Genomic DNA, 24,718 nt, shown 5'->3' on the forward strand with positions numbered 1-24,718 from the left:
TCCGGGGACATATATGTGTGTGATATAGGGGTCCTGGGGCATATATGTGTGATATAGGGGTCCTGGGACATATATGTGTGATATAGGGGTCCTGGGATACATATATGTGTGATATAGGGGTCCGGGGACATATATATGTGTGATATAGGGGTCCTGGGGCATATATGTGTGATATAGGGGTCCTGGGACATGTATGTGTGATATAGGGGTCCTGGGACACGTGTGTGTGACATAGGGGTCCTGGGGCATCTATGGGTGATATAGGGGTCCTGGTGACACATATATGTACAATATAGGGGTCATGGTGACACACTTATGTACCATATGGGGGTCCTGGTGACACACTCGTGTGCACACCCCCCCATTCCCCCCCCTTTCCCCCCAGGGGACCCAGGCGTCCGAGCGCTCAATGGCGCCCTCATGTGGCCTCGGGTGGTCACTGCAGTGCTGGGGGGGGGTGGTTATATACATAGGGGGGGTGGATATATACATAGGGGGGGTGGTTATATACACTGGGGGGGTGGTTATATACATGGGGGGGGTGGTTATATACATGGGGGGGTGGTTATATACATGGGGGGGTGGTTATATACATGGGGGGGGTGGTTATATACATGGGGGGGTGGTTATATACATGGGGGGGGGTGGTTATATACATGGGGGGGGTGGTTATATACATGGGGGGGGTGGTTATATACATGGCGGGGGTGGTTATATACATAGGGGGGGTGGTTATATACATGGGGGGGTGGTTATATACATGGGGGGGTGGATATATACATGGGGAGGGGTGGTTATATACATAGGAGGGGTGGTTATATACATGGGGGGGGTGGTTATATACATGGGGGGGGTGGATATATACATGGGGGGTGGTTATATACATGGGGGGGGTGGCTATATACATGGGGGGGGTGGTTATATACATGGGGGGGGGTGGTTATATACATGGGGGGGTGGTTATATACATAGGGGGGGTGGATATATACATGGGGGGGGGTCTAGATCCTCCCCCCCCCCCCCCAAAGGTCCTGGACCCCCCCTCTTCCTCCCCATTAAAGCCACTAGAATAACACTGGTGATACTGGTTTATATTGGAACAACCCATTGTCAACTTGGGGGGGTGGGGGAAGCTGTGTCCCCCCCACTTTTAAGCCCTTTATTTGGGGTGACACCCCCCCCACCCCCCAAAATACCTGTTCCTATGGGGAACCCCTGTACCCCACACCAGCAGGTCCCAGTTGGCACTGGGGCCACACCTGTCCCCACCCCCGCTCTATTTTCGGTTACACTTGGACTTTGTCCCCCCCCCCCGGTTGCCAGGTAAGGTGGGAAAAGCCAATCAAATGACTAATTATAGCGCTCGGGGACAGGGTGTGACGTGGGTGGGGACACGAGCGGTGACGCGGGAGCTTGGGGACACTTCCCCCTCCTGGGGTGACCCCGGGGTGACCCCCCCCCCGGGATCCATTGGGGTGGAGGGGACACTTGGGGGACCCTTTTTCACCCCCTCTGGGGGACCCTCGATGTCCCCATCACAACCTTGGGATCATCAGTGTCCCCCCCATCATTTGGGACCCTTCAATGTCCCCCCCACTATATTGGGAGCCCTCTATGTCCCCCCATCCCCAGGTGGTACCACCTTGGGACCCCCCGAATGTCCCCCCCTCACTTTGGGACCCTTCAATGCCCCCCCCACTATATTGGGACCCCTCATTGTCCCCCCCATCCATAAATGGTACCACCTTGGGACCCCCCAATGTTCCCCAATCACTTTGGGACCCCTCAATGTCCCCCCCCATCCATAAGTGGTACCACCCTGGGACCCCTCGATGTCCCCCCCCACCATATTGGGACCCCTCATTGTCCCCCCCATCACTTTGGGACCCCTCAATGTCCCCCTTATCACTTTGGGACCACCCCAATGTCCCCCCCCATCCATAAGTGGTACCACCTTGGGACCCCTCATTGTCCCCCCCATCCATAAATGGTACCACCTTGGGACCCCCCAATGACCCCCCCATCACTTTGGGACCCCTAAATGTCCCCCCCCCATCCATAAGTGGTACTACCTTGGGACCCCCCAATGTCCCCCCCTCACTTTGGGACCCCTCAATGTCCCCCCCCATCACTTTGGGACCCTCCAATGTCCCCCCCGTCATATTGGGACCTCCCCAATGTCCCCCCCCATCCATAAATGGTACCACCTTGGGACCCCCCAATGTCCCCCCCATCATATTGGGACCCCTCAATGTCCTCCCCCCCATCCATAGGTGGTGCCACCTTGGGACCCCTCATTGTCCCCCCCATCCATAAATGGTACCACCTTGGGACCCCCCAATGACCCCCCCATCACTTTGGGACCCCCCAATGTCCCCCCCATCACTTTGGGACCCCTCAATATCCCCCCCCCATCCATAACTGGTACCGACCTTTGGACCCCCAATGTCCCCCCCCTCACTTTGGACCCCCCAATGTCCCCCCCCATCACTTTGGGACAGCCCAATGTCCCCCCCCATCACTTTGGGACCCCTCAATATCCCCCCCATCCATAAGTGGTGCCACCTTGGGACCCCCCAATGACCCCCCCATGACTTTGGGACCTCTCCAATGTCCCCCCCATCACCTTGGGACCCCTCAATGTCCCCCCATCACTTTGGGACCCCCCTGGCACCCCAAATTACCCCCATAACACTCCCAAATCTGCCCCACCCCTCCTGCCCCCCCATCACCATGGGGTGTCGCTATGGAAACCCACCCTCACCCCCCCCCACCATCGCCATGGAAACAGGCCCCGCCCTCCCCCCGGTTGCCATGGAGACAGACACAGGCCACTCCCCCTCCATAAGCCCCCCCCGTTGCCACGGAAACACCCCCAGCAACCGTTGCCAGGGAGTCCCACCCACCTCCCGCTCTCCCCCGTTGCCAGGGCAACCACCCCCCCCCGAGAAGCCCCTCCCCGTTGCCAAGGCACAAGCCACGCCCTCAGAAACCCCTCTTTGTTGCCAAGGCAACAGCTGCTGCTCTCCGCGAAGCCCCTCCCCGTTGCCCTGGCGACAGGCCCCGCCCCCTAGGAAGCCCCTCCCCGTTTCCAGGGCAACCGCCTCCGCCTCCGCTTCCCGCGAAGCCCCTCCCCGTTGCCCAGGCGACAGGCCCCGCCCCCAGAAGCCCCTCCCCGTTTCCAAGGCAACAGCCCCCGGCCTCCGGGAAGCCCCTCCTTGTTGCCAAGGCAACAGCTGCTGCTCTCCGCGGAGCCCCTCCCCATTGCCCTGGCGACAGGCCCCTCCCCCTATGAAGCCCCTCCCGTTTCCAGGGCAACCGCCTCCGCCTCCGCTCCCGCGAAGCCCCTCCCTGTTGCCCTGGCGACAGGCCCCGCCCCCTATGAAGCCCCTCCCCGTTGCCAAGGCAACAGCTGCTGCTCTCCGCGAAGCCCCTCCCCATTGCCCTGGCGACAAGCCCCTCCCCCTATGAAGCCCCTCCCCGTTTCCAGGGCAACCGCCTCCGCCTCCGCTTCCCGCGAAGCCCCTCCCCGTTGCCCAGGCGACAGGCCCCGCCCCTCCCGGAAGTGGAGCGGCGCATGCGCGGTGAGGCCGGGCCCGGCGCGGCGCTGCCGGGAGGCGGAACGAGGTCGATTCCGACCCCCCCCCCCCCCACCCCCGGTCCCGGGACCGGCCCCAAACCCGGCCCGGCTTGGGCCTCGACCCCCCCCGCACCCCCGGTACCGGGACCCGGCGCTATGGTGAGTGCTGAGGCCGGTTTGGGACTTCGGGAGGCGGGGGGGGGGGGGGGGGTGGGCGGGAGGCAGCGGAGGAACGGAGAAGGCGGGGGGGGTATCACGTGACGTGGTGTCACGTGAGGGGGCGTGTCATGTGAGGGGGGGATACGGTAGACCCGGTGTTGCCCTCTTCGTAAGGCTGGGTGTGACCTTTGAACTCTGACCCCCCCTCGTCCCCCGGCCTAGGTCACCACGGTGTCACCACCCCCACACGTGACCTGTCCCCAACCCATGTGACCCCCTATGTCCCCAAACCCATGTGACCTGTCCCCAACCCATGTGACCCCCCATGTAACCCCTGTGACCCCCCATGTCCCCATACTGACCCTGTGACCTGTCCCCAACCCATGTGACCCCCCCATGTCCCCAACCCATGTGACCCCCCCATGTAACCCCTGTGACCCCCCATGTCCCCATACTGACCCTGTGACCTGTCCCCAACCCATGTGACCCCCCATGTCCCCAACCCATGTGACCCCCCATGTAACCCCTGTGACCCCCCCATGTCCCCATCCTGACCCTGTGACCTGTCCCCAACCCATGTGACCCCCCATGTCCCCAACCCATGTGACCCCCCATGTAACCCCTCTGACCCCCCCCATGTCCCCATCCTGACCCTGTGACCTGTCCCCAACCCATGTGACCCCCCGTGTCCCCAACCCATGTGACCCCCCATGTCCCCAACCCATGTGACCCCCCATGTAACCCCTCTGACCCCCCATGTCCCCATCCTGACCCTGTGACCTGTCCCCAACCCATGTGACCCCCCATGTCCCCAACCCATGTGACCCCCCATGTCCCCAACCCATGTGACCCCCCATGTAACCCATGTGACCCCCCATGTCCCCAACCCATGTGACCCCCCATGTCCCTCTTGTCCCCCCCAGATGTGCTTCCAGCTGCTGTTCTGCATCATGGGAACCTCCAGCCCCAAAAGCGCCACCCGTGTCCCCCTCCCCGTGTCCCCTTGACCCCGTGTGACCCCCACTGACCATGTCCCCCCCCAACTGACCATGTCCCCCCCCGATGTCCCCCCCTATTGACCCCGTGTCCCCCCCATTGGCCCTGTGTCCCCCCCATAGCCCCCCAGTGATCTTATCCCCCCCAGATGTGCTTCCAGCTGCTGTCTGCATCATGGGAACCTCCAGCCCCAAAAGCGTCACCCGTGTCCCCCTCCCCGTGTCCCCTTGACCCCGTGTGACCCCCACTCACCGTGTCCCCCCCCGTGTCCCCCCCCACTAACCCCTCTCCCCCCCATATCCCCCCATTGACTCTGTGTGTCCCCCCCAGATGTGCTTCCAGCTGCTGTTCTGCATCATGGGAACCTCCAGCCCCAAAAGCGCCACCCGTGTCCCCTCCCCGTGTCCCCTTGACCCCGTGTGTCCCCCCACTCACCGTGTCCCCCCCCAACTGACCATGTGCCCCCCCGTGTCCCCCCCTATTGACCCCGTGTACCCCCCCATTGACCCTGTGTCCCCCCCATAGCCCCCCAGTGATCTTATCCCCCCCAGATGTGCTTCCAGCTGCTGTTCTGCATCATGGGAACCTCCAGCCCCAAAAGCGTCACCCGTGTCCCCCTCCCCGTGTCCCCTTGACCCCGTGTGACCCCCACTCACCGTGTCCCCCCCCGTGTCCCCCCCCACTAACCCCTCTCCCCCCCATATCCCCCCATTGACTCTGTGTGTCCCCCCCCAGATGTGCTTCCAGCTGCTGTTCTGCATCATGGGAACCTCCAGCCCCAAAAGCGCCACCCGTGTCCCCCTCCCCGTGTCCCCTTGACCCCGTGTGACCCCCACTCACCGTGTCCCCCCCCGTGTCCCCCCCAGATGCGCTTCATGCTGCTGTTCAGCCGCCAGGGAAGCTGCGCCTCCAGAAATGGTACCTGGCCACCCCCGATAAGGACAAGAAGAAGATGGTCCGGGAGCTCATGCAGGTGGTTTTGGCCCGAAAACCCAAAATGTGCAGGTTTTTTGGAGTGGAGGGACCTCAAAGTCGTCTACAAAAGGTGCTCGACCCCCCCCAAAATGGCCCCAAGGTGTCCCCATGATGTCCCCGAGGCCACCAAACCCCTCAGAGACACGTTAAATGGGGTTATATGGGTTATATGGGGGAGGAGGGTGATACCATTATGTGTTATGGGGGGGTTTAAGGGTTGGGTTTGTCTCTGGGGGGCAACTGACCCCAAATAACCCCCATTGACCCCCCAATAGTTGCTTCGGACCCCTAAAAACCCCCCATTGACCCCTATTGACCCCCCCATAGTTGCTTGGGACCCCTAAAAACCCCCTATAGACCCCTATTGACCCCCCCATAGTTACTTGGCACCCCTAAAAACCCCCCATTGACCCCTATTGACCCCCCCATAGTTGCTTGGGACCCCTATTGACCCCCCATAGTTGCTTGGGACCCCCTCAAAACCTCTGTGGGCCCCTATAGACCCCCCTGTGACGCCCCAAAACCCCCTATGGGTCTCTATAGGCTCCCCCAAAACCCCCTATGGGTCCTTATAGACCCCTCCAACAGGGGCTTGTGACCCCCAAAACCCCCTATGGTTCCATATAGACTCCACAATAGGGGTCTGGGACCCGCTATGGGTCCTTATAGACTCCATCAATAGGGGCCTGGGACCCCCCAAAACCCCTTGGGGTGGCTTTTTGGGGTGTCCCTAAGTGTCCCTTTGCCACTGTCACCTCTTGTCACCCCCATGTACACCAAGTGTCACTTGTCATTGTCACCTCCCTCAAGTCCTCCTTTTGGGGTGGCTTTTTGGGGTGTCCCCAAGTGTCACTGTCACCCCCTTAGTTCTACATCTGGGGTGGGTTTTCGGGTGTCCCCAAGTGTCCCCTTTGTCACCCGTCCCCCCGTGTCCCCAGGTACGCCAGCCTGTACTTCTGCTGTGCCATCGAGGGCCAGGACAACGAGCTCATCACGCTGGAGCTGATCCACCGCTACGTCGAGCTGCTCGACAAGTATTTCGGCAGCGTGAGTGAGTGTGTCCCCAGGGCTTGGGGACATCCTGGGGTGACACAGGGGTGAGGGGACACCATAGGGTCAATGGGGACATCGTAGGGCCACCCAATGGCCATTAGGAGCATCCAGTGGCCATCAGGAGCATCCAATGGCCACCAGGAGCATCCAATGGCCATCAGATCCACCCAATGGCCACCACTATGTTGAGCTGCTCGATGAGTACTTGGGCAGCGTGAGTGTGTCCCCAGGGGCTTGGGGACATCCTGGGGGTGACACGGGGGTGAGGGGACACCATAGGGTCAATGGGGACATCATAGGGCCACCCAGTGGCCATCAGGATCACCCAATGACCATCAGATCCACCCAAAGGCCATCACTATGTTGAGCTGCTCGATGAGTACTTGGGCATCGTGAGTGTGTCCCCAGGGGCTTGGGGACATCCTGGGGGTGACACGGGGGTGAGGGGACACCATAGGGTCAATGGGGACATCCCAGGGCCACCCAGTGGCCATCAGGAGCATCCAATGGCCATCAGGAGCACCCAATGACCGCCAGGAGCATCCAAAGGCCATCAGGAGCACCCAATGGCCACCACTATGTTGAGCTGCTCGACGAGTACTTGGGTAACGTGAGTGTGTCCCCAGGGGCTTGGGGACATCCTGGGGGTGACACAGGGGTGAGGGGACACCATAGGGTCAATGGGGACATCGTAGGGCCATCCAGTGGCCATCAGGAGCATCCAGTGGCCATCAGGAGCATCCAATGGCCACCAGGAGCATCCAATGGCCATCAGATCCACCCAATGGCCACCACTATGTTGAGCTGCTCGATGAGTACTTGGGCAGCGTGAGTGTGTCCCCAGGGCTTGGGGACATCCTGGGGGTGACACGGGGGTGAGGGGACACCATAGGGTCAATGGGGACATCATAGGGCCACCCAGTGGCCATCAGGATCACCCAATGACCATCAGATCCACCCAAAGGCCATCACTATGTTGAGCTGCTCGATGAGTACTTGGGCATCGTGAGTGTGTCCCCAGGGGCTTGGGGACATCCTGGGGGTGACACGGGGGTGAGGGGACACCATAGGGTCAATGGGGACATCCCAGGGCCACCCAGTGGCCATCAGGAGCATCCAATGGCCATCAGGAGCACCCAATGACGCCAGGAGCATCCAAAGGCCATCAGGAGCACCCAATGGCCACCACTATGTTGAGCTGCTCGACGAGTACTTGGGTAACGTGAGTGTGTCCCCAGGGGCTTGGGGACATCCTGGGGGTGACACAGGGGTGAGGGGACACCATAGGGTCAATGGGGACATCGTAGGGCCACCCAATGGCCATTAGGAGCATCCAATGGCCACCAGGAGCACCCAATGGCCACACTATGTTGAGCTGCTCGACGAGTACTTGGGTATCGTGAGTGTGTCCCCAGGGGCTTGGGGACATCCTGGGGTGACACGGGGGTGAGGGGACACCATAGGGTCAATGGGGACATCGTAGGGCCACCCAATGGCCATTAGGAGCATCCAATGGCCACCAGGAGCACCCAATGGCCACCACTATGTTGAGCTGCTCGATGAGTACTTGGGTATCGTGAGTGTGTCCCCAGGGGCTTGGGGACATCCTGGGGTGACACAGGGGTAAGGGGACACCATAGGGTCAATGGGGACATCCAGGGCCGCCCAGTGGCCATCAGGAGCATCCAATGGCCACCAGGAGCACCCAATGGCCACCAGGAGCATCCAAAGGCCATCAGGAGCATCCAATGGGCACCACTATGTTGAGCTGCTCGATGAGTACTTGGGCAACGTGAGTGTGTCCCCAGAGGCTTGGGGACATCCTGGGGGTGACACAGGGGTGAGGGGACACCATAGGGTCAATGGGGACATCGTAGGGCCACCCAATGGCCATTAGGAGCATCCAATGGCCACCAGGAGCACCCAATGGCCACCACTATGTTGAGCTGCTCGACGAGTACTTGGGTATCGTGAGTGTGTCCCCAGGGGCTTGGGGACATCCTGGGGGTGACACGGGGGTGAGGGGACACCATAGGGTCAATGGGGACATCGTAGGGCCACCCAATGGCCATTAGGAGCATCCAATGGCCACCAGGAGCACCCAATGGCCACCACTATGTTGAGCTGCTCGATGAGTACTTGGGTATCGTGAGTGTGTCCCCAGGGGCTTGGGACATCCTGGGGGTGACACAGGGGGTAAGGGGACACCATAGGGTCAATGGGGACATCCCAGGGCCGCCCAGTGGCCATCAGGAGCATCCAATGGCCACCAGGAGCACCCAATGGCCACCAGGAGCATCCAAAGGCCATCAGGAGCATTCCCAATGGGCACCACTATGTTGAGCTGCTCGATGAGTACTTGGGCAACGTGAGTGTGTCCCCAGGGGCTTGGGGACATCCTGGGGGTGACACGGGGGTGAGGGACACCATAGGGTCAATGGGGACATCCCAGGGCAACCCAGTGGCCATTAGGAACATCCAAGGGCCACCAGGAACACCCCAGGGCCACCACCAGGTCCATCCCATGTTCTTGAGGACCCTCAAGGCCACCACCAGGTCCATCCCATGGCCATGAGGACCCTCAAGGCCACCACCAGGTCCATCCTATGGTCATGGGGCCACCCACGACCATCCCAATGGTCTTGAGGACCCTCAAGGCCACCACCAGGTCCATCCCATGGTCTTGAGGACCCTCAGCTCCATCCAATGGCCATGGGGACACCCCAACTCCATCCCATGGTCATGAGGACACTCAAGGCCACCACCAGGTCCATCCCATGGTCATGGGGCCACCACCAGGTCCATCCCATGGTCATGAGGACCCTCAAGGCCACCACCAGGTCCATCCCATGGTCTTGAGGACCCTCAGCTCCATCCAATGGCCATGGGGACACCCCAACTCCACCCCATGGCCATGGGGCCACCACCAGGTCCATCCTATGGTCATGTGGCCACCCCACCACCATCCCATGGTCTTGAGGACCCTCAAGGCCACCAGCAGGTCCATCCCATGTTCTTGAGGACCCTCAAAGCCACCACCAGGTCCATCCCATGGCCATGAGGACCCTCAAGGCCACCACCAGGTCCATCCTATGGTCATGGGGCCACCCCACGACCGTCCCATGGTCTTGAGGACCCTCAAGGCCACCACCAGGTCCATCCCATGTTCTTGAGGACCCTCAAGGCCACCACCAGGTCCATCCCATGGTCATGAGACCCTCAAGGCCACCACCAGGTCCATCCCATGGTCTTGAGGACCCTCAGCTCCATCCAATGGCCATGGGGACACCCCAACTCCACCCCATGGCCATGGGGCCACCACCAGGTCCATCCTATGGTCATGTGGCCACCCCACCACCATCCCATGGTCTTGAGGACCCTCAAGGCCACCACCAGGTCCATCCCATGGTCTTGAGGACCCTCAAGGCCACCACCAGGTCCATCCCATGGCCATGAGGACCCTCAAGGCCACCACCAGGTCCATCCCATGGTCTTGAGGACCCTCAACTCCATCAATGGCCATGGGGACACCCCAACTCCATCCATGGTCATGAGGACCCTCAAGGCCACCATCAGGTCCATCCCACGGTATTGAGAACCCTCAGGTCCATCCCACGGTATTGAGAACCCTCAGGTCCATCCCATGGTCATGAGGACCCTCAGGTCCATCCCATGGTCATGGGGCCACCACCAGGTCCATCCCATGGTCTTGAGGACCCTCAAGGCCACCACAGATCCATCCGATGGCCGTGGGGACACCCCAACTCCACCCCATGGCCATGGGGCCACCACCAGGTCCATCCTATGGTCATAGGGCCACCCCACCACCATCCCATGGTCTTGAGGACCCTCAAGGCCACCAGCAGGTCCATCCCATGTTCTTGAGGACCCTCAAGGCCACCACCAGGTCCATCCATGATCATGAGGACCCTCAAGGCCACCACCAGGTCCATCCTATGGTCTTGAGGACCCTCAGCTCCATCCAATGGCCATGGGAACACCCCAACTCCATCCATGGTCATGAGGACACTCAAGGCCACCACCAGGTCCATCCCATGGTCATGGGGCCACCACCAGGTCCATCCCATGGTCATGAGGACCCTCAAGGCCACCACCAGGTCCATCCCATGGTCTTGAGGACCCTCAGCTCCATCCAATGGCCATGGGGACACCCCAACTCCACCCCATGGCCATGGGGCCACCACCAGGTCCATCCTATGGTCATGTGGCCACACCCACCACCATCCCATGGTCTTGAGGACCCTCAAGGCCACCACCAGGTCCATCCCATGGTCATGAGGACCCTTAAGGCCACCAGCAGGTCCATCCCATGGTCTTGAGGACCCTCAGCTCCATCCAATGGCCATGGGGACACCCCAACTCCATCCCATGGTCATGAGGACCCTCAAGACCACCATCAGGTCCATCCCACGGTATTGAGAACCCTCAGGTCCATCCCATGGTCATGAGGACCCTCAGGTCCATCCCATGGCCATGGGGCCACCACCAGGTCCATCCCATGGTCATGGGGCCACCACCAGGTCCATCCCATGGTCTTGAGGACCCTCAAGGCCACCACCAGATCCATCCGATGGCCGTGGGGACACCCCAACTCCACCCCATGGCCATGGGGCCACCACCAGGTCCATCCTATGGTCATGGGGCCACCCATGACCATCCCATGGTCTTGAGGACCCTCAAGGCCACCACCAGGTCCATCCCATGTTCTTGAGGACCCTCAAGGCCACCACCAGGTCCATCCCATGATCATGAGGACCCTCAAGGCCACCACCAGGTCCATCCTATGGTCATGGGGCCACCCCCACACCATCCCATGGTCTTGAGGACCCTCAAGGCCACCACCAAATCCATCCCATGTTCTTGAGGACCCTCAAGGCCACCACCAGGTCCATCCCATGGCCATGAGGACCCTCAAGGCCACCACCAGGTCCATCCCATGATCATGAGGACCCTCAAGGCCACCACAGGTCCATCCTATGTTCATGGGGCCACCCCACCACCATCCCATGGTCTTGAGGACTCTCAAGGCCACCACCAGGTCCATCCCATGGTCATGAGGACCCTTAAGGCCACCATCAGGTCCATCCCATGGTCTTGAGGACCCTCAGGTCCATCCCATGGCCATGGGGCCACCACCAGGTCCATCCCATGGTCATGAGGACCCTCAAGGCCACCACCAGATCCATCCGATGGCCATGGGGACACCCCAACTCCACCCCATGGCTCTGGGGACAACCCCAGCTCCATCCTATGCGTATGGGGTTGGACCGGATGATCTTGGAGGTCTTTTCCCACCCGAATAATGTCAGGATTCTATACGTTGGGCAGGTATGCGAGCTGGACATCATCTTCAACTTCGAGAAGGCCTATTTCATCCTGGACGAGTTCGTCATGGGGGCGAGATCCAGGACACCTCCAAAAAGAGCGTCCTCAAGGCCATCGAGCAGGCGGACCTGCTGCAGGAGGTGAGGGACCCCCTATAGACTCCATAGGATGTCTCAACGCCCCCCCCAAAATCCCCTATGGACCCCTCATACCCCTATAGATCACCCATGAGGTCCTGGTGTCCCCCATGGGCTCCTCATGTCCCCATTGGGGACAAACGTCTCCCAAAGTCCCCTATAGACCCCCATAGGGTCCTTAGCCCCCCATAGGGTCCTGGTGACCCCCAAAATCCCCTATGGACCCCTCATACCCCTATAGATCACCCATGAGGTCCTGGTGTCCCCCATGGGCTCCTCATGACCCCAATGGGGACAAACGTCTCCCAAAGTCCCCTATAAGACCCCCCATAGGGTCCTGGGGTCCCCAAAACCTCCTATAGACCCCCCCATAGGGTCCAGGGGTCCCCCAAAACCCCCTATGGACCCCTCGTACCCCTATAGATCACCCATGAGGTCCTGGTGTCCCCCATGGGCTCCTCATGACCCCAATGGGACAAACGTCTCCAAAGTCCCCTATAGACCCCCCATAGGGTCCTGGGGGTCCCCAAAACCTCCTATAGACCCCCCCATAGGGTCCAGGGTCCCCCAAAATCCCCTATGGACCCCTCGTACCCCTATAGATCACCCATGAGGTCCTGGTGTCCCCCATGGGCTCCTCATGACCCCAATGGGGACAAACGTCTCCCAAAGTCCCCTATGGACCCCCATAGGGTCCTTAGCCCTGCATAGGGTCCTGGGGACCCCAAATCCCCCACAGGGTCCTGGTGACCCCCCCAAAACCCCCTATGGACCCCTCATACCCCTATAGATCACCCATGAGGTCCTGGTGTCCCCCATGGGCTCCTCATGTCCCCAGTGGGGACAAACGTCTCCCAAAGTCCCCTATGGACCCCCCATAGAGTCCTTAGCCCTGCATAGGGTCCTGGGGTCCCCAAACCCCCCTGTAGCCCCCCCATAGGGTCCAGGGGTCCCCAAAACCCCCTATGGACCCCTCATACCCCTATAGATCACCCATGAGGTCCTGGTGTCCCCCATGGGTTCCTCATGACCCCAATGGGGACAAACGTCTCCCAAAGTCCCCTATAGACCCCCCATAGGGTCCTGGGGTCCCCAAAACCTCCTATAGCCCCCCCATAGTGTCCAGGGACCCCCCCAAAACCCCCCATGGGCCCCTTGGACCCCCCCACCATGAAGCTCTGACCCCCCCCGCATTGTCCCCCCAAAGTGACCCCCCTCCCTTCTTTTGGGGGGGGGTGGGGGTCCCCACTTTATACCCCCTCCCCTATTTGGGAGGGTCTCCCCTTTGTGTACCCCCCCAGGGGTTCCCCTTTTATTGGGGGGGTCCCCTTTGTACCCCCCTTTTATTTGGGGGGGGGTTCTCCCCTTTGTACCCCCCTTTATTTGGGGGGGGGTCCCATTGTACCCCCCCAGGGGTCCCCCTTTTATTGGGGGGGTTCTCCCTTTGTACCCCCCTTTTATTGTGGGGGGGCCCTTTGTACCCCCCAGGGGTCCCCCTTTTATTGGGGGGGTTCTCCCCTTTGTAACCCCCTTTTATTGTGGGGGGGTCCCCTTTGTACCCCCCCAGGGGTCCCCCTTTTATTGGGGGGTTTCTCCCCTTTGTACCCCCCTTTTATTGGGGGGGGGTCCCTTTGTACCCCCCCAGGTATCTCCCTCTTATTGGGGGGGTCGCCCCTTTGTACCCCCTTTTATTTGGGGGGGGTCCCCCCATTGTACCCCCCCCAACCCCTCTTTCCCCCCCCCAGGAGGACGAATCCCCCCGCAGCGTCCTGGAGGAAATGGGGCTGGCGTAGCCCCCCCCCCCATAATTTGGGGGGGGGACCCCATGACACCCCCACTTTAAAGGGTCCCCCCCCCCCCCAACCACACGGGACCAATCGCACCCTGGAGACAACGGGGGGGGGGGGCGGGGCACAACACCCCCCCCCCCAAACTGTAAATATATAGATATACATATATGGGGGGGGGGGGGTCCCCAATTTTGGAGGGGGGGGAACTCCATAGTGTCCCTGTGCCCCCCCCACCATGACTTTGGGACATCATTGTCTCCCATTTGGGGGAGGGGGGTAAAAGTGGGTGCCCCCCCCCTTCCCAAATGACGCATCTTTTGGGGGTGGGGGTGAGTTTTGGGGGGGGTGTCCCCCCCATTTTTGTGCCCCCCACCCCCTCATTATGGGACCATGTGCCCCCCCCCCATTTTGAAATAAAGCCTGTGGAGACTCAGCCTGTACTTGGTGCTTTGGGGGGGGGATTTACCCCTTGGGGGGGGATTTACCCCCTTTGGGGGGGTATTTTGCCCCTGGGGGGTCAATGGGGTCTTATGGGGGGGTCTGGGGGGGCCCCTCCAATAATAATGAGGGTAACTCGTACTAAAATAGTCGCTTTATTCGTTAGCAAAATTAGTGATTGGGGAGTATTTACATCCCCCACCCCCCCCCGGTGGAGGGGGTGGGACTGGGAGGGACTGGGATATACTGGGAGGGGGACTGGGAGGGACTGGGATATACTGGGAGGGACTGGGATAACTGGGAGGGGACTGGGAGGGAGTGGGAGGAACTGGGATATACTGGGAGGGGACTGGGATATACTGGGAGGGAACTGGGAGGGACTGGGGGAAACTGGGATGGAACTGGGAGGGAACTGGGGGGACTGGGATATACTGGGAGGGACTGGGAGGGAGTGGGGGAACTGGGAGGGACTGGGAGGAACTGGGATATACTGGGAGGGGACTGGGATATACTGGGAGGGGACTGGGAGGGAACTGGGAGGGACTGGGGGGAACTGGGATGGAACTGGGAGGCAGTGGGGGGGACTGGGAGGGAACTGGGAGGGACTGGGATATACTGGGAGGGGACTGGGAGGGACTGGGGGGAACTGGGATGAACTGGGAGGCAGTGGGGGGGACTGGGAGGGAACTGGGGGGGACTGGGATATACTGGAGGGACTGGGAGGGAGTGGGGGGACTGGGAGGGACTGGGATATACTGGAAGGGGACTGGGAGGGAACTGGGAGGCAGTGGGGGGGACTGGGAGGGAACTGGGAGGGACTGGGATATACTGGAAGGGGACTGGGAGGGAACTGGGAGGCAGTGGGGGGGACTGGGATGGACTGGAAGGGAACTGGGAGGAACTGGGGGGACTGGGAGGGACTGGGATGGGACTGGGATGGGACTGGGAGGGACTGGGAGGGACTGGGAGGAACTGGGGGAACTGGAGATGGAACTGGGGAACTGGGAGGGACTGGAGGTGGAACTGGACAAACTGGGAGGGACTGGGATGGGACTGGGGGAACTGGGAGAACTGGGAGGGACTGGAGCTGGGAGTGGGGAGACTGGGAGGGAACTGGGAGGGACTGAGATGGAACTGGGGGAACTGGGAGGGACTGGGATGAGACTGGGGGAACTGGGAGGGACTTGAAGCTGGGACTGTACAAACTGGGAGGGAACTGGGAGGGACTGGAGCTGGGACTTGGGGCACTGGGAGGGAACTGGGATGGGACTGGGGGAACTGGGAGGGAACTGGGGGAAGTGGGAGGGACTGGGGGGAACTGGGAGGACTGGAGGGACTGAGGGGGACTGGGAGGGAATTGGGAGGGACTGGGATATACTGGGAGGGAACTTGGAGGGACTGGGAGGGACTGGAGCTGGGACTGGGGGAACTGGGAGGGACTGGAGATGGAACTGGGATGGAACTGGGAGGGAACTGGGAGGGACTGGAGATGGAACTGGGATGGAACTGGGAGGGACTGGAGCTGGAACTGGGAGAACTGGGAGGGACTGGGATGGGGCTGGGGAGGGACTGAGGGCACTGGGAGGGACTGGGATGAACTGGGATAGACTGGGGTGGGGACTGGGAGGGAACTGGGGGGAACTGGGAGGGAACTGGATGGAACTGGGAGGGAACTGGGATGGAACTGGGAGGGAACTGGGAGACTGGAGCTGAGACTGGGAGGGGACTGGGGGGCTCTAGGGAAGAAGTGGGAACATGAGGGGACTGGGGGAACTGGGAGGAACTGGGAGGGAACTGGGAGGGACCCGGAGCTGGAACTGGGGGGGCTCTAGGGCTGAAAATGGGGTGAAGGGCACGAAACTGGGAGGACTCTACAACTGGAACTGGGAGGACTGGGAGAACCAAACTGGGAACCACAGGACAACTGGTGTGACCCAGGACAGGGGGGGAGGGGACATGGGGACATCCGAGCAGGCGGGGGGAGGGGGATTTGGGGGCGGGGGGGTGGGGTGGGGGGGGCACCCCCATCACGGAAACCCCCGGGGGGGTCCCCTCCCCCAAACCCTCTCCAGATAATTCTGCAGGGGGGGGCGGGGGGCGTTGGGGGCGGGGCAGGAAAGTCCGTCCCGGCAGCTGATTGGACAGGAGCAAAGGGTGGCTACGAGGGCGGGGGGGCCGGGGGGGAGGGGTCGGATGAGTTTTGGGGGGGCCCCACCGTCGCCTCCATCTTGCGCTTCTGCTCGACGTCATGGATGATGTCGACTACGTCATCCGCCGGGAGGTGGAGCTTACTGGACAGCTCAATCAATTGGTCGATGGTCCCAGGGTCAAGGTCATCGACCTCGGGCCGGGTCTTGGGGGGCGGGCACTTCATTAGACCCCCCCGGGATCTCATTGGATCCTCCCGGCATCTCGTTGTCCCCCCCCGGGAGCTCGTTGCCCCTTGGGAACATCTCGTTGCCCCTTGGAAGGATCTCGTTGTCTTCCAAGCCACCGTTGCCCTCAAAGTCATCGTTGACCTTGAACCCATCGTTGACCTTGAACCCATCGTTGACCTTGAAGCCCCCGTTGCCATCAAAGCCCCTGTTGACCTTGAACCCGTCGTTGTCTTCAAACCCCTCGTTGACCTTGAAGCCCCTGTTGACCTTGAAGCCCCGTTGCCATCAAAGCCCTTGTTGACCTTGAAGCCCTCTTGCCTTCAAACCCATCGTTGACCTTGAAGACCCCGTTGTCCTCCAAGCCCTCGTTGCCCTTGAAGCTCTTGACCTTGTAGCCCCGTTGCCATCAAAGCCCCTGTTGACCTTGAACCCATCATCTTCAAACCCATCATTGACCTTGAAGCCCCCATTGTCCTCCAAGCCCCCATTGTCCTCCAAGCCCTCGTTGCCCTTGAAGCCCTTGTTGCCCTTGAAGCCCCTGTTGACCTTGAAGCCCCCGTTGCCTTCAAAGCCCCTGTTGACCTTGAACCCATCGTTGCCATCAAAGCCCCTGTTGACCTTGAACCCATCGTTGCCATCAAAGCCCCTGTTGCCCTTGAAGCCCCTGTTGACCTTGAAGCCCCCGTTGCCTCCAAAGCCCCCGTTGCTCCTCCAAGCCCCCGTCGTCTTCAAACCCATCGTTGACCTTGAACCCCTTGTTGACCTTGAACCCCTTGTTGACCTCGAAGCGCCCGTTGTCCTCCAAGCCTCCATTGTCCTCCAAGCCCCCATTGTCCTCCAAGCCCCCGTTGCCCTCCAAGCCATCACTGAACCCATCACCATGCGAAACCCCCGTTGCCTTCCAACCCATCGTTGCCTCCTCCAGCTCCTCCTCCCCGGGCGCTTCTTCTCCTCTTCCTCCTCCTCTTCCGACCTCTTATCCTCCTCCACCGCCCACACCGGGCCCGTGCAGAAGATACCGGAGCAATAGATCGGACGCCAAATCCGCCAAGCGTTCCTCTTCCACCGCCGCTTTCCGAGCCGCTTCGGCTTGCCGCCGGCTCTCGGCCAACTCTTGGTAGCGCCGTTCCAACAACCGATGCTCCAAACTCTGCTGTTGCCGGAGCTGCCTTGAACTTGGCCCACCCCCCGGTCCCTCTCAAGGTCACGGTCACGTTGCCGGTCCCTTTTGGCTTCGGCGCGGAGCCGCCCAAGTTCTTCCAGCTCCTTCAACACCTCGTTATGGGTCCCCACGGGCGCCGAGCGCTTCGTTAAGCTCAAGCGGGGTTGGGTGGCGGTGGGGGTGGGGGTTGGGGGTTGGTGGGGGGGGGGGTGGGGCCCCCCCCGCCACGTTGGGGGTCCGCTGGTGGGGGGGGGGCGTGGGGATGAGGGTTGGGGGCGGCTTTGGACCAAGAGGCTGATGGAGAGGAGGAGGGCGACGATGCGGAGGGGGCGCGGGGGGGGGCGCCATGGTGCCTGGGTGGGGGGGGGGGGGGGGGAACATGTTGACCCCGCCCATAAACTTGGGGGAACACCCCACCCCCACCCCCCCAAACTTGGGGGGGTCCCCCCGAACTTGGGGAACCCCCCCAAAGTTGGGGGACCCTCCCCCCCCCAACTTGGGAATTCCCCCCCCAAAGTTGGGGGACCCCCCCCCCGAACTTGGGGAACCCCCCCAAAGTTGGGGGACCCTCCCCCCCCGAACTTGGGAATTCCCCCCCCAAAGTTGGGGGACCCCCCCCCCGAACTTGGGGAACCCCCCCAAAGTTGAGGGACCCTCCCCCCCCCCAACTTGGGAATCCCCCCCCCCCAAAGTTGGGGGACCCCCCCCCTAACTTGGGTGACCCCACGCAAACTTGGGGGATCCCCCCACCCGAACTTGGGAATCCCCCCTAAACTTGGGGGACCCCTTCCCGAACTTGGGGGACCCCCCATCAAACTTGGGAATCCCCCCAAACTTGGGGATCCCCCTTCTGAACTTGAGGGACCCCCCTCTCCGAACTTGGGGACCCCCCGCCCAATTTGGGACCCCCCGCCAAACTTGGGGGACCCCCTGCAAACTTGGGGGACCCCCCTCAAACTTGAAGGACCCCCCCGAACTTGGGGGATCCCCCTCAAACTTGGGGATCCCCCTCCCGAACTTGAGGGACCCCCTCCCCGGACTTGGGGAACCCCCCCCCCGAATTTGGGGACCCCCCCAAACTTGGGGGACCCCCTGCAAACTTGGGGATCCCCCACCCGAACTTGGGAATCCCCCTCAAACTTGGGGATCTCCCTCCGAACTTGAGGGACCCCCTCCCCGGACTTGGGGAACCCTCCCCCGAATTTGGGGACCCCCCCCAACTTGGGGGACCCCTTGCAAACTTGGGATCCCCCCACCCGAACTTGGGAATCCCCCCTAAAGTTGGGGCACCCCCCCCCCCCGAACTTGAGGGGAATCCCCTCCAAAGTTGGGGGAACCCCCCCCGAACTTGGGAATCCCACCCGAACTCGGGGACCCCCCCCAAACTTGGGGGATCTCCCCCCCCCATGCTATGACACCCCCAAAAGTGTCCCCCCCCCCCGCCTCAAGCCACCAGTAGGGGTCCCCCCCATGTCCCAAATGTCCCCCTGGGACCCCCATACACCCCCTAGGACCCCAATGTTGCCCCCCATGTCCCAAATGTCCCCCTGGGACCCCCATATCCCCCCCATGTCCCAAATGTCCCCCCCCATGTCCCAAATGTCCCCCCTGGGACCCCCATATCCCCCCCATGTCCCAAATGTCCCCCCCCATGTCCCAAATGTCCCCCTGGGACCCCCATATCCCCCCATGTCCCAAATGTCCCCCCCCATGTCCCAAATGTCCCCCTGGGACCCCCATATCTCCTCCATGTCCCAAATGTCCCCCTGGGACCCCAATGTCCCCCCATGTCCCAAATGTCCCCAGGGACCCCCATACCCCCCCAAGACACCCCTAAGCCCCCATAGACCCCCCCCAAGTCCCCCCCCCAAACATCCCCCCCCCCAGGTGCCGTTTATGGGGGGGGGGGGGATGTGTCCACCACGAACACACACTTGTGACAACACCGTGTGACACACACAGTCGTGTGACACAGGCGGCGGCGAGTGACACCCACACAGGTACATTGTGGGGGGTGGCGGGGGGGCGCACACCCACGGGGGTGACACACACGCAGAGTGGGGGGGGACACACATATACACTCGTACACCCCATGGAACACACGCGTGTGCAACACACGCACACATACGTACACCCCAGGGTACACACACACGTGTGCACACACATACTACACCCCATGGAACACACGTATGTACACCCCAGGACACACGTGTACACCCTATGGAACACACATATGTACACCCCAGGACACACGAGTACACCCTATGGAATACACACATATGTACACCCCATGGAACACACGTATATACACCCCATGGAACACACGTATATACACCCCACGGAACACACGAGTACACCCCACGGAACACACGTATGTACACCCCATGAACACACGAGTACACCCTATGGAACACACGTATGTACACCTCAGGACACACGTGTACACCCCATAGAACACACGTGTACACCCTATGGAACACACATATGTACACCTCAGGACACACGTGTACACCCCATAGAACACACATGTACACCCCACGGAACACACGTATGTACACCCCACGGAACACACGTATATACACCCCACGAATACACGAGTACACCCTATGGAACACACGTATGTACACCCCATGAACACACGAGTACACCCCTATGGAACACACGTATGTACACCCCACGGAACACACGAGTACACCCCACGGAACACACGTATGTACACCCCATGAACACACGAGTACACCCTATGGAACACACGTATGTACACCCCACGGAACACATGAGTACACCCTATGGAACACACGCATACACCCCACGGAACACACGTATATACACCCAATGGAACACATGAGTACACCCTATGGAACACACGCATACACCCCACAGAACACACGTATGTACACCCCACGGAACACATGAGTACACCCTATGGAACACACGAGTACACCCCACAGAACACATGAGTACACCCTATGGAACACACGTGTACACCCCACGGAACACACGTGTACACCCCAGAACACACACGTATGTACACCCACGGAACACCCGTATGTACACCCCAGGGAACACCCACACACGCGTGTGCGCACACCCGCCCTCCCCACTGAACACACCCACACCAAACACTCCCCCCCCCCAAAATACACCCACTCGTGCACACAATCCCAGGGAACACCCACGCACACGCACCCCCCCCCTAAAATCGACACCCCCATGCGTGCACAACCCCCATCCCCCTCCCCTACCCCCTCGCACCCCATTCCCCCCCCCCAAAAATAAGCCATTTGGGGTCGGAGAGCCCTCCCCCCAAAAAAACAACCCACCCGAGGGTATTTACCGGCTCCGAGGTGTGGGGGGGCTCCTTTCACCCCCCCCCCTTTTTCAAGGCGGCGGGGGGGGGAGGGGCGGTGAGGGGGGGTCCTGGTGGGGGTGGGGGGTGTGAAGAAGGGGGTGGTCCCCTTGAAGCGGGGGGGGGGGGGTCTCGGTGAAGCGGGGGGAGGGGTTTTTGGGGGGGTCCCCCCTTGGCCGTTCTCTCGCCCTTCAGCACCCTGGCCAGCGCCGGTGCCGCCCCCTTTATACACGCGCGGGGGACCCACGTGGGGGGTCTCCATTGACGTCAATGGCCCATTCATAAAATCCGGCCGGGCGGGCGCGGGGGGGTAACGGGGGGCTGCGCAATGCGCAGAGCGGCGGCTGCGCTGGGAGCGGCCGCGGGATGAATGAATGGGGGGGGGGGGGGTTGGGGATGAATGGGGCGTGACTGGGGGGGGGGGGGGGTGGTGGTGATGAATGAATGAATGGGGGCGCAAAGAGGGGTTTATACGTATATAGAGACCCCCTGCATTCCCTCCAGACCCTATAGAGCCTCCTATACACCCGGACACCCCCCCACACCCCCCTATACGTCCCCTCACCCCTCTATACATCCCTCACCCCCCTATACATCCCCTCGTCCTCCTATACGTTCCCCACACACACAAGGACACCCCCACCTTTGGAAGGACACAGGCACCGACTCGCCTATACGTGTATATGCATATCTATAGGCGGTCTATATACATGGGGGTGTGCATATATACACGTGTATCTGCATATTTGGGTGTGTATCTGCATATGCATCTGAGTATATAGGGGTGTATGTGCATATGTATATATCTGCATACCCATATGAGTATATAGGGGTGTACGTGCATATGTATACCTGCATATACATATATACATGGAGGGTGTGTGCATATAGACATGTATATCTGCATATACATATGTATATAGGGGGGTATGTACCCATATACACACGCATTCTGCATATAGACATGCGTATAAGTGCATCTATATGCATGCACATGCCTCTATACGTGTAGACATGTCTATATACACGTGTATATGTGCCTCTACACGTGTGTATATGTCTCTATATGTCTCCCTATATGTCTCTCTATATCTCTCTGTGTTGCTCACTATGGCTCTCTATATCTCCCTATGTGCCTCCATATGGGTCTAAATGTCTCTGTGTATCTCTCTATATGTCTCTATATGGCTCTATATATCTCCATATATGGCTCTAGATATCTCCCTGTATAGCTCTTTGTCTCTCTATATGGCTCCATCTGTCTTTATATATTTCCCTATATGTCTATATGGCTCTCTACATCTCCCTATATGTCTCTATATGGTTCTGTGTGTCTCTCTATCTCTCCCTATATCTCTATGTGGCTCTATATGGCTCTAGATATCTCCCTCCATGTCTCTCTATATGTCTCTATATGGCTCTGTGTGTCTCTCTATATCTCCCTATATCTCTATATGGCTCTATATGGGTCTGTCTCTATATCTCCCTATATGCCTCTCTAGATCTCCCTTTATGTCTCTAGATAGCCCTATATATCTCCCCATATGGCTCTACGTCTCTCTGCATCTCCCCATATGTCTCTGCAAGGCTCTATATGATTCTCTAGACCTCCCTATACGTCTCTATAAGGCTCTAAAGGTCTCTCTAGACCTCTCTATATGTCTCTCTAGACCCCCCCATATGGCCCTATATGTCTCCACATGGCCCTATATGTCTCCGCACGGCCCTATAAGGTTCTATATGGCCCTGTATGTCTCTCTGCACCCCCATACGGCTCTATAGGTCGGTCTATAGGTGCGCACCCCCAGGCCAGCACTGCGGGAGGAGGTGACTCACCAATGCAGCTGTTTGGGGGGGCGGGGGGGGGGGGGTGAGTGTGCAAATGTGTAGGTGTCGGGGGGGGGGGGGGGGGGGGGGGGGGGGGGGGGGGGGAGGGGAGGGGGCCCCTTATGGAGCTCTGACCCCTCCCCCCACCCCTGGGGGGGGAAGGGGGGAGGGGGGGGGGGGATGAGTCATTAATTTGCTGCAGCTGCTGCAGCCCCGGCCCCTATGGGAGGGGGATGTATGGGGGGGGGATGTATAGGGGCTGGCAAGGGTTGTGGGGGCATATAGGGGCTGGGAGGATGTAGGGAATGTATAGGGGCTGGGGGGCTGTGTGGGGGGATGTATAGGGGCTGGGGAGGGTGTATAGGGGCTGCAAAACTGTAGGGGGATGTATAGGGGCTGGGGGGGCTGTAGGGGGATGTATAGGGGCTGGGAAGTTGTAGGGGTATGTATAGGGGCTGGGAAGTTGTAGGGGGGGATGTATAGGGGCTGGGGGGATGTAGGGGGGATGTATATAGGCTGCAAAGCTGTAGGAGAATGTATAGGGGCTGGGGGGATGTATAGGGGCTGGGAAGTTGTAGGGGGGATGTATAGGGGCTGGGGGGATGTAGGGGGATGTATAGGGGCTGGAAAGGGTTGTGGGGATGTATAGGGGCTGGGGTCTGGGGGGGGGGATGTATATAGGTTGCAAAGCTGTAGGGGGACATATAGGGGCTGGGGGATGTATAGGGCCTGGGGAAGTTGTAGGGGGGATGTATAGGGAGAAGGAGAGGGTGTGGGGGGATGTATAGGGGCAGGGAAGGGTTGTGGGGGTCTATAGGAACTAGAAAGCTTTAGAGGGGGTGTATAGGGGCTGTGAAGTTGTAGGGTGAATGTATAGGGGCTGGGAGGGTGTATAGGGGCAAGGAAGGGGCGTGGCAAATGTATAGGGCCAAGGAGGGTGTGGGGGGATGTATAGGAGCAAGGAGGCCGTGGGGGGTGTCTATAGGAACAAGGTGGCCACATGAGGATGTATAGGGGGCAGTGTGGGGGTCTATAGGGAAAAAGTGGATGTATGAGGGATGTATAGGGAGAAGGGAGGATGTATAAAGGATTTTAGAGGGAGAAGGAGGCTGGGGGGGGTCTCTATAGGGGCTGGTGGGGGCTCCATAGTGGCTGCAAGGGGGGGTCTATTAGGGGATTGGGGGGCTCTATAGGGTCTGCAGAGGGTCTATAGGGGAGGGGGGTTCATAGGGGCTTGGAGGGGTCCTATGGGAGCCGGGGGGTTCTATAGGAACTGGGGGGGGTCTATAGGAGCTTGGGGGGACTCTATAGGGCCTGCAGGGGATCTATATGGGCTGGGGGTTCCTATAGGAGCTTGGGGGGCTCTATAGGGTCTGTGGAGTGTCTATAGGGCCTGAGGGGCTCTATAGGGCCTGAGGAGCTCTATAGCAGCTTGTAGGGTCTATAGGGGTTCAGGGGGTCTCTATAGGGGCTGGGGGGTCTCTATAGGGTCTGTGGAAAGTCTATAGGGGCTGGGGGGAGTCTCTCT

The 24,718-nt window shown here is 60.3% G+C and overlaps 3 protein-coding genes across 3 annotated transcripts; 1 reads left to right on the forward strand and 2 right to left on the reverse strand.

Moving 5' to 3' along the window:
• The first annotated feature begins 5,601 nt into the window (after window positions 1–5,601).
• Window positions 5,602–14,469, forward strand: LOC102094882 (AP-1 complex subunit sigma-1A). Its single transcript, XM_065044185.1, is given in 7 exon segments — window positions 5,602–5,626; window positions 5,629–5,738; window positions 5,740–5,780; window positions 6,649–6,757; window positions 12,113–12,173; window positions 12,176–12,249; window positions 13,992–14,469. Coding segments are annotated over 7 exon segments (468 nt in total). The 3' UTR covers window positions 14,040–14,469.
• A 48-nt stretch (window positions 14,470–14,517) lies between these two features.
• On the reverse strand, window positions 14,518–16,724 carry LOC135576886 (uncharacterized). Its single transcript, XM_065044176.1, has 3 exons — window positions 15,921–16,724; window positions 15,192–15,889; window positions 14,518–14,545 (listed from the first exon to the last, which is right to left on the reverse strand). Exons 1-3 carry the CDS (start codon window positions 16,722–16,724, stop codon window positions 14,518–14,520), a joined length of 1,530 nt encoding a protein of 509 aa, XP_064900248.1.
• Window positions 16,725–16,807: 83 nt separating this feature from the next.
• Window positions 16,808–21,625, reverse strand: LOC135576887 (uncharacterized). The gene is made up of 3 exons (XM_065044177.1): window positions 21,611–21,625; window positions 17,276–18,367; window positions 16,808–17,065 (listed from the first exon to the last, which is right to left on the reverse strand). Exons 1-3 carry the CDS (start codon window positions 21,623–21,625, stop codon window positions 16,808–16,810), a joined length of 1,365 nt encoding a protein of 454 aa, XP_064900249.1.
• Window positions 21,626–24,718: the final 3,093 nt, after the last annotated feature.

This window comes from Columba livia, chromosome 33 (genome assembly GCF_036013475.1).
Source record: "Columba livia isolate bColLiv1 breed racing homer chromosome 33, bColLiv1.pat.W.v2, whole genome shotgun sequence".
NCBI lineage: Eukaryota > Metazoa > Chordata > Aves > Columbiformes > Columbidae > Columba > Columba livia.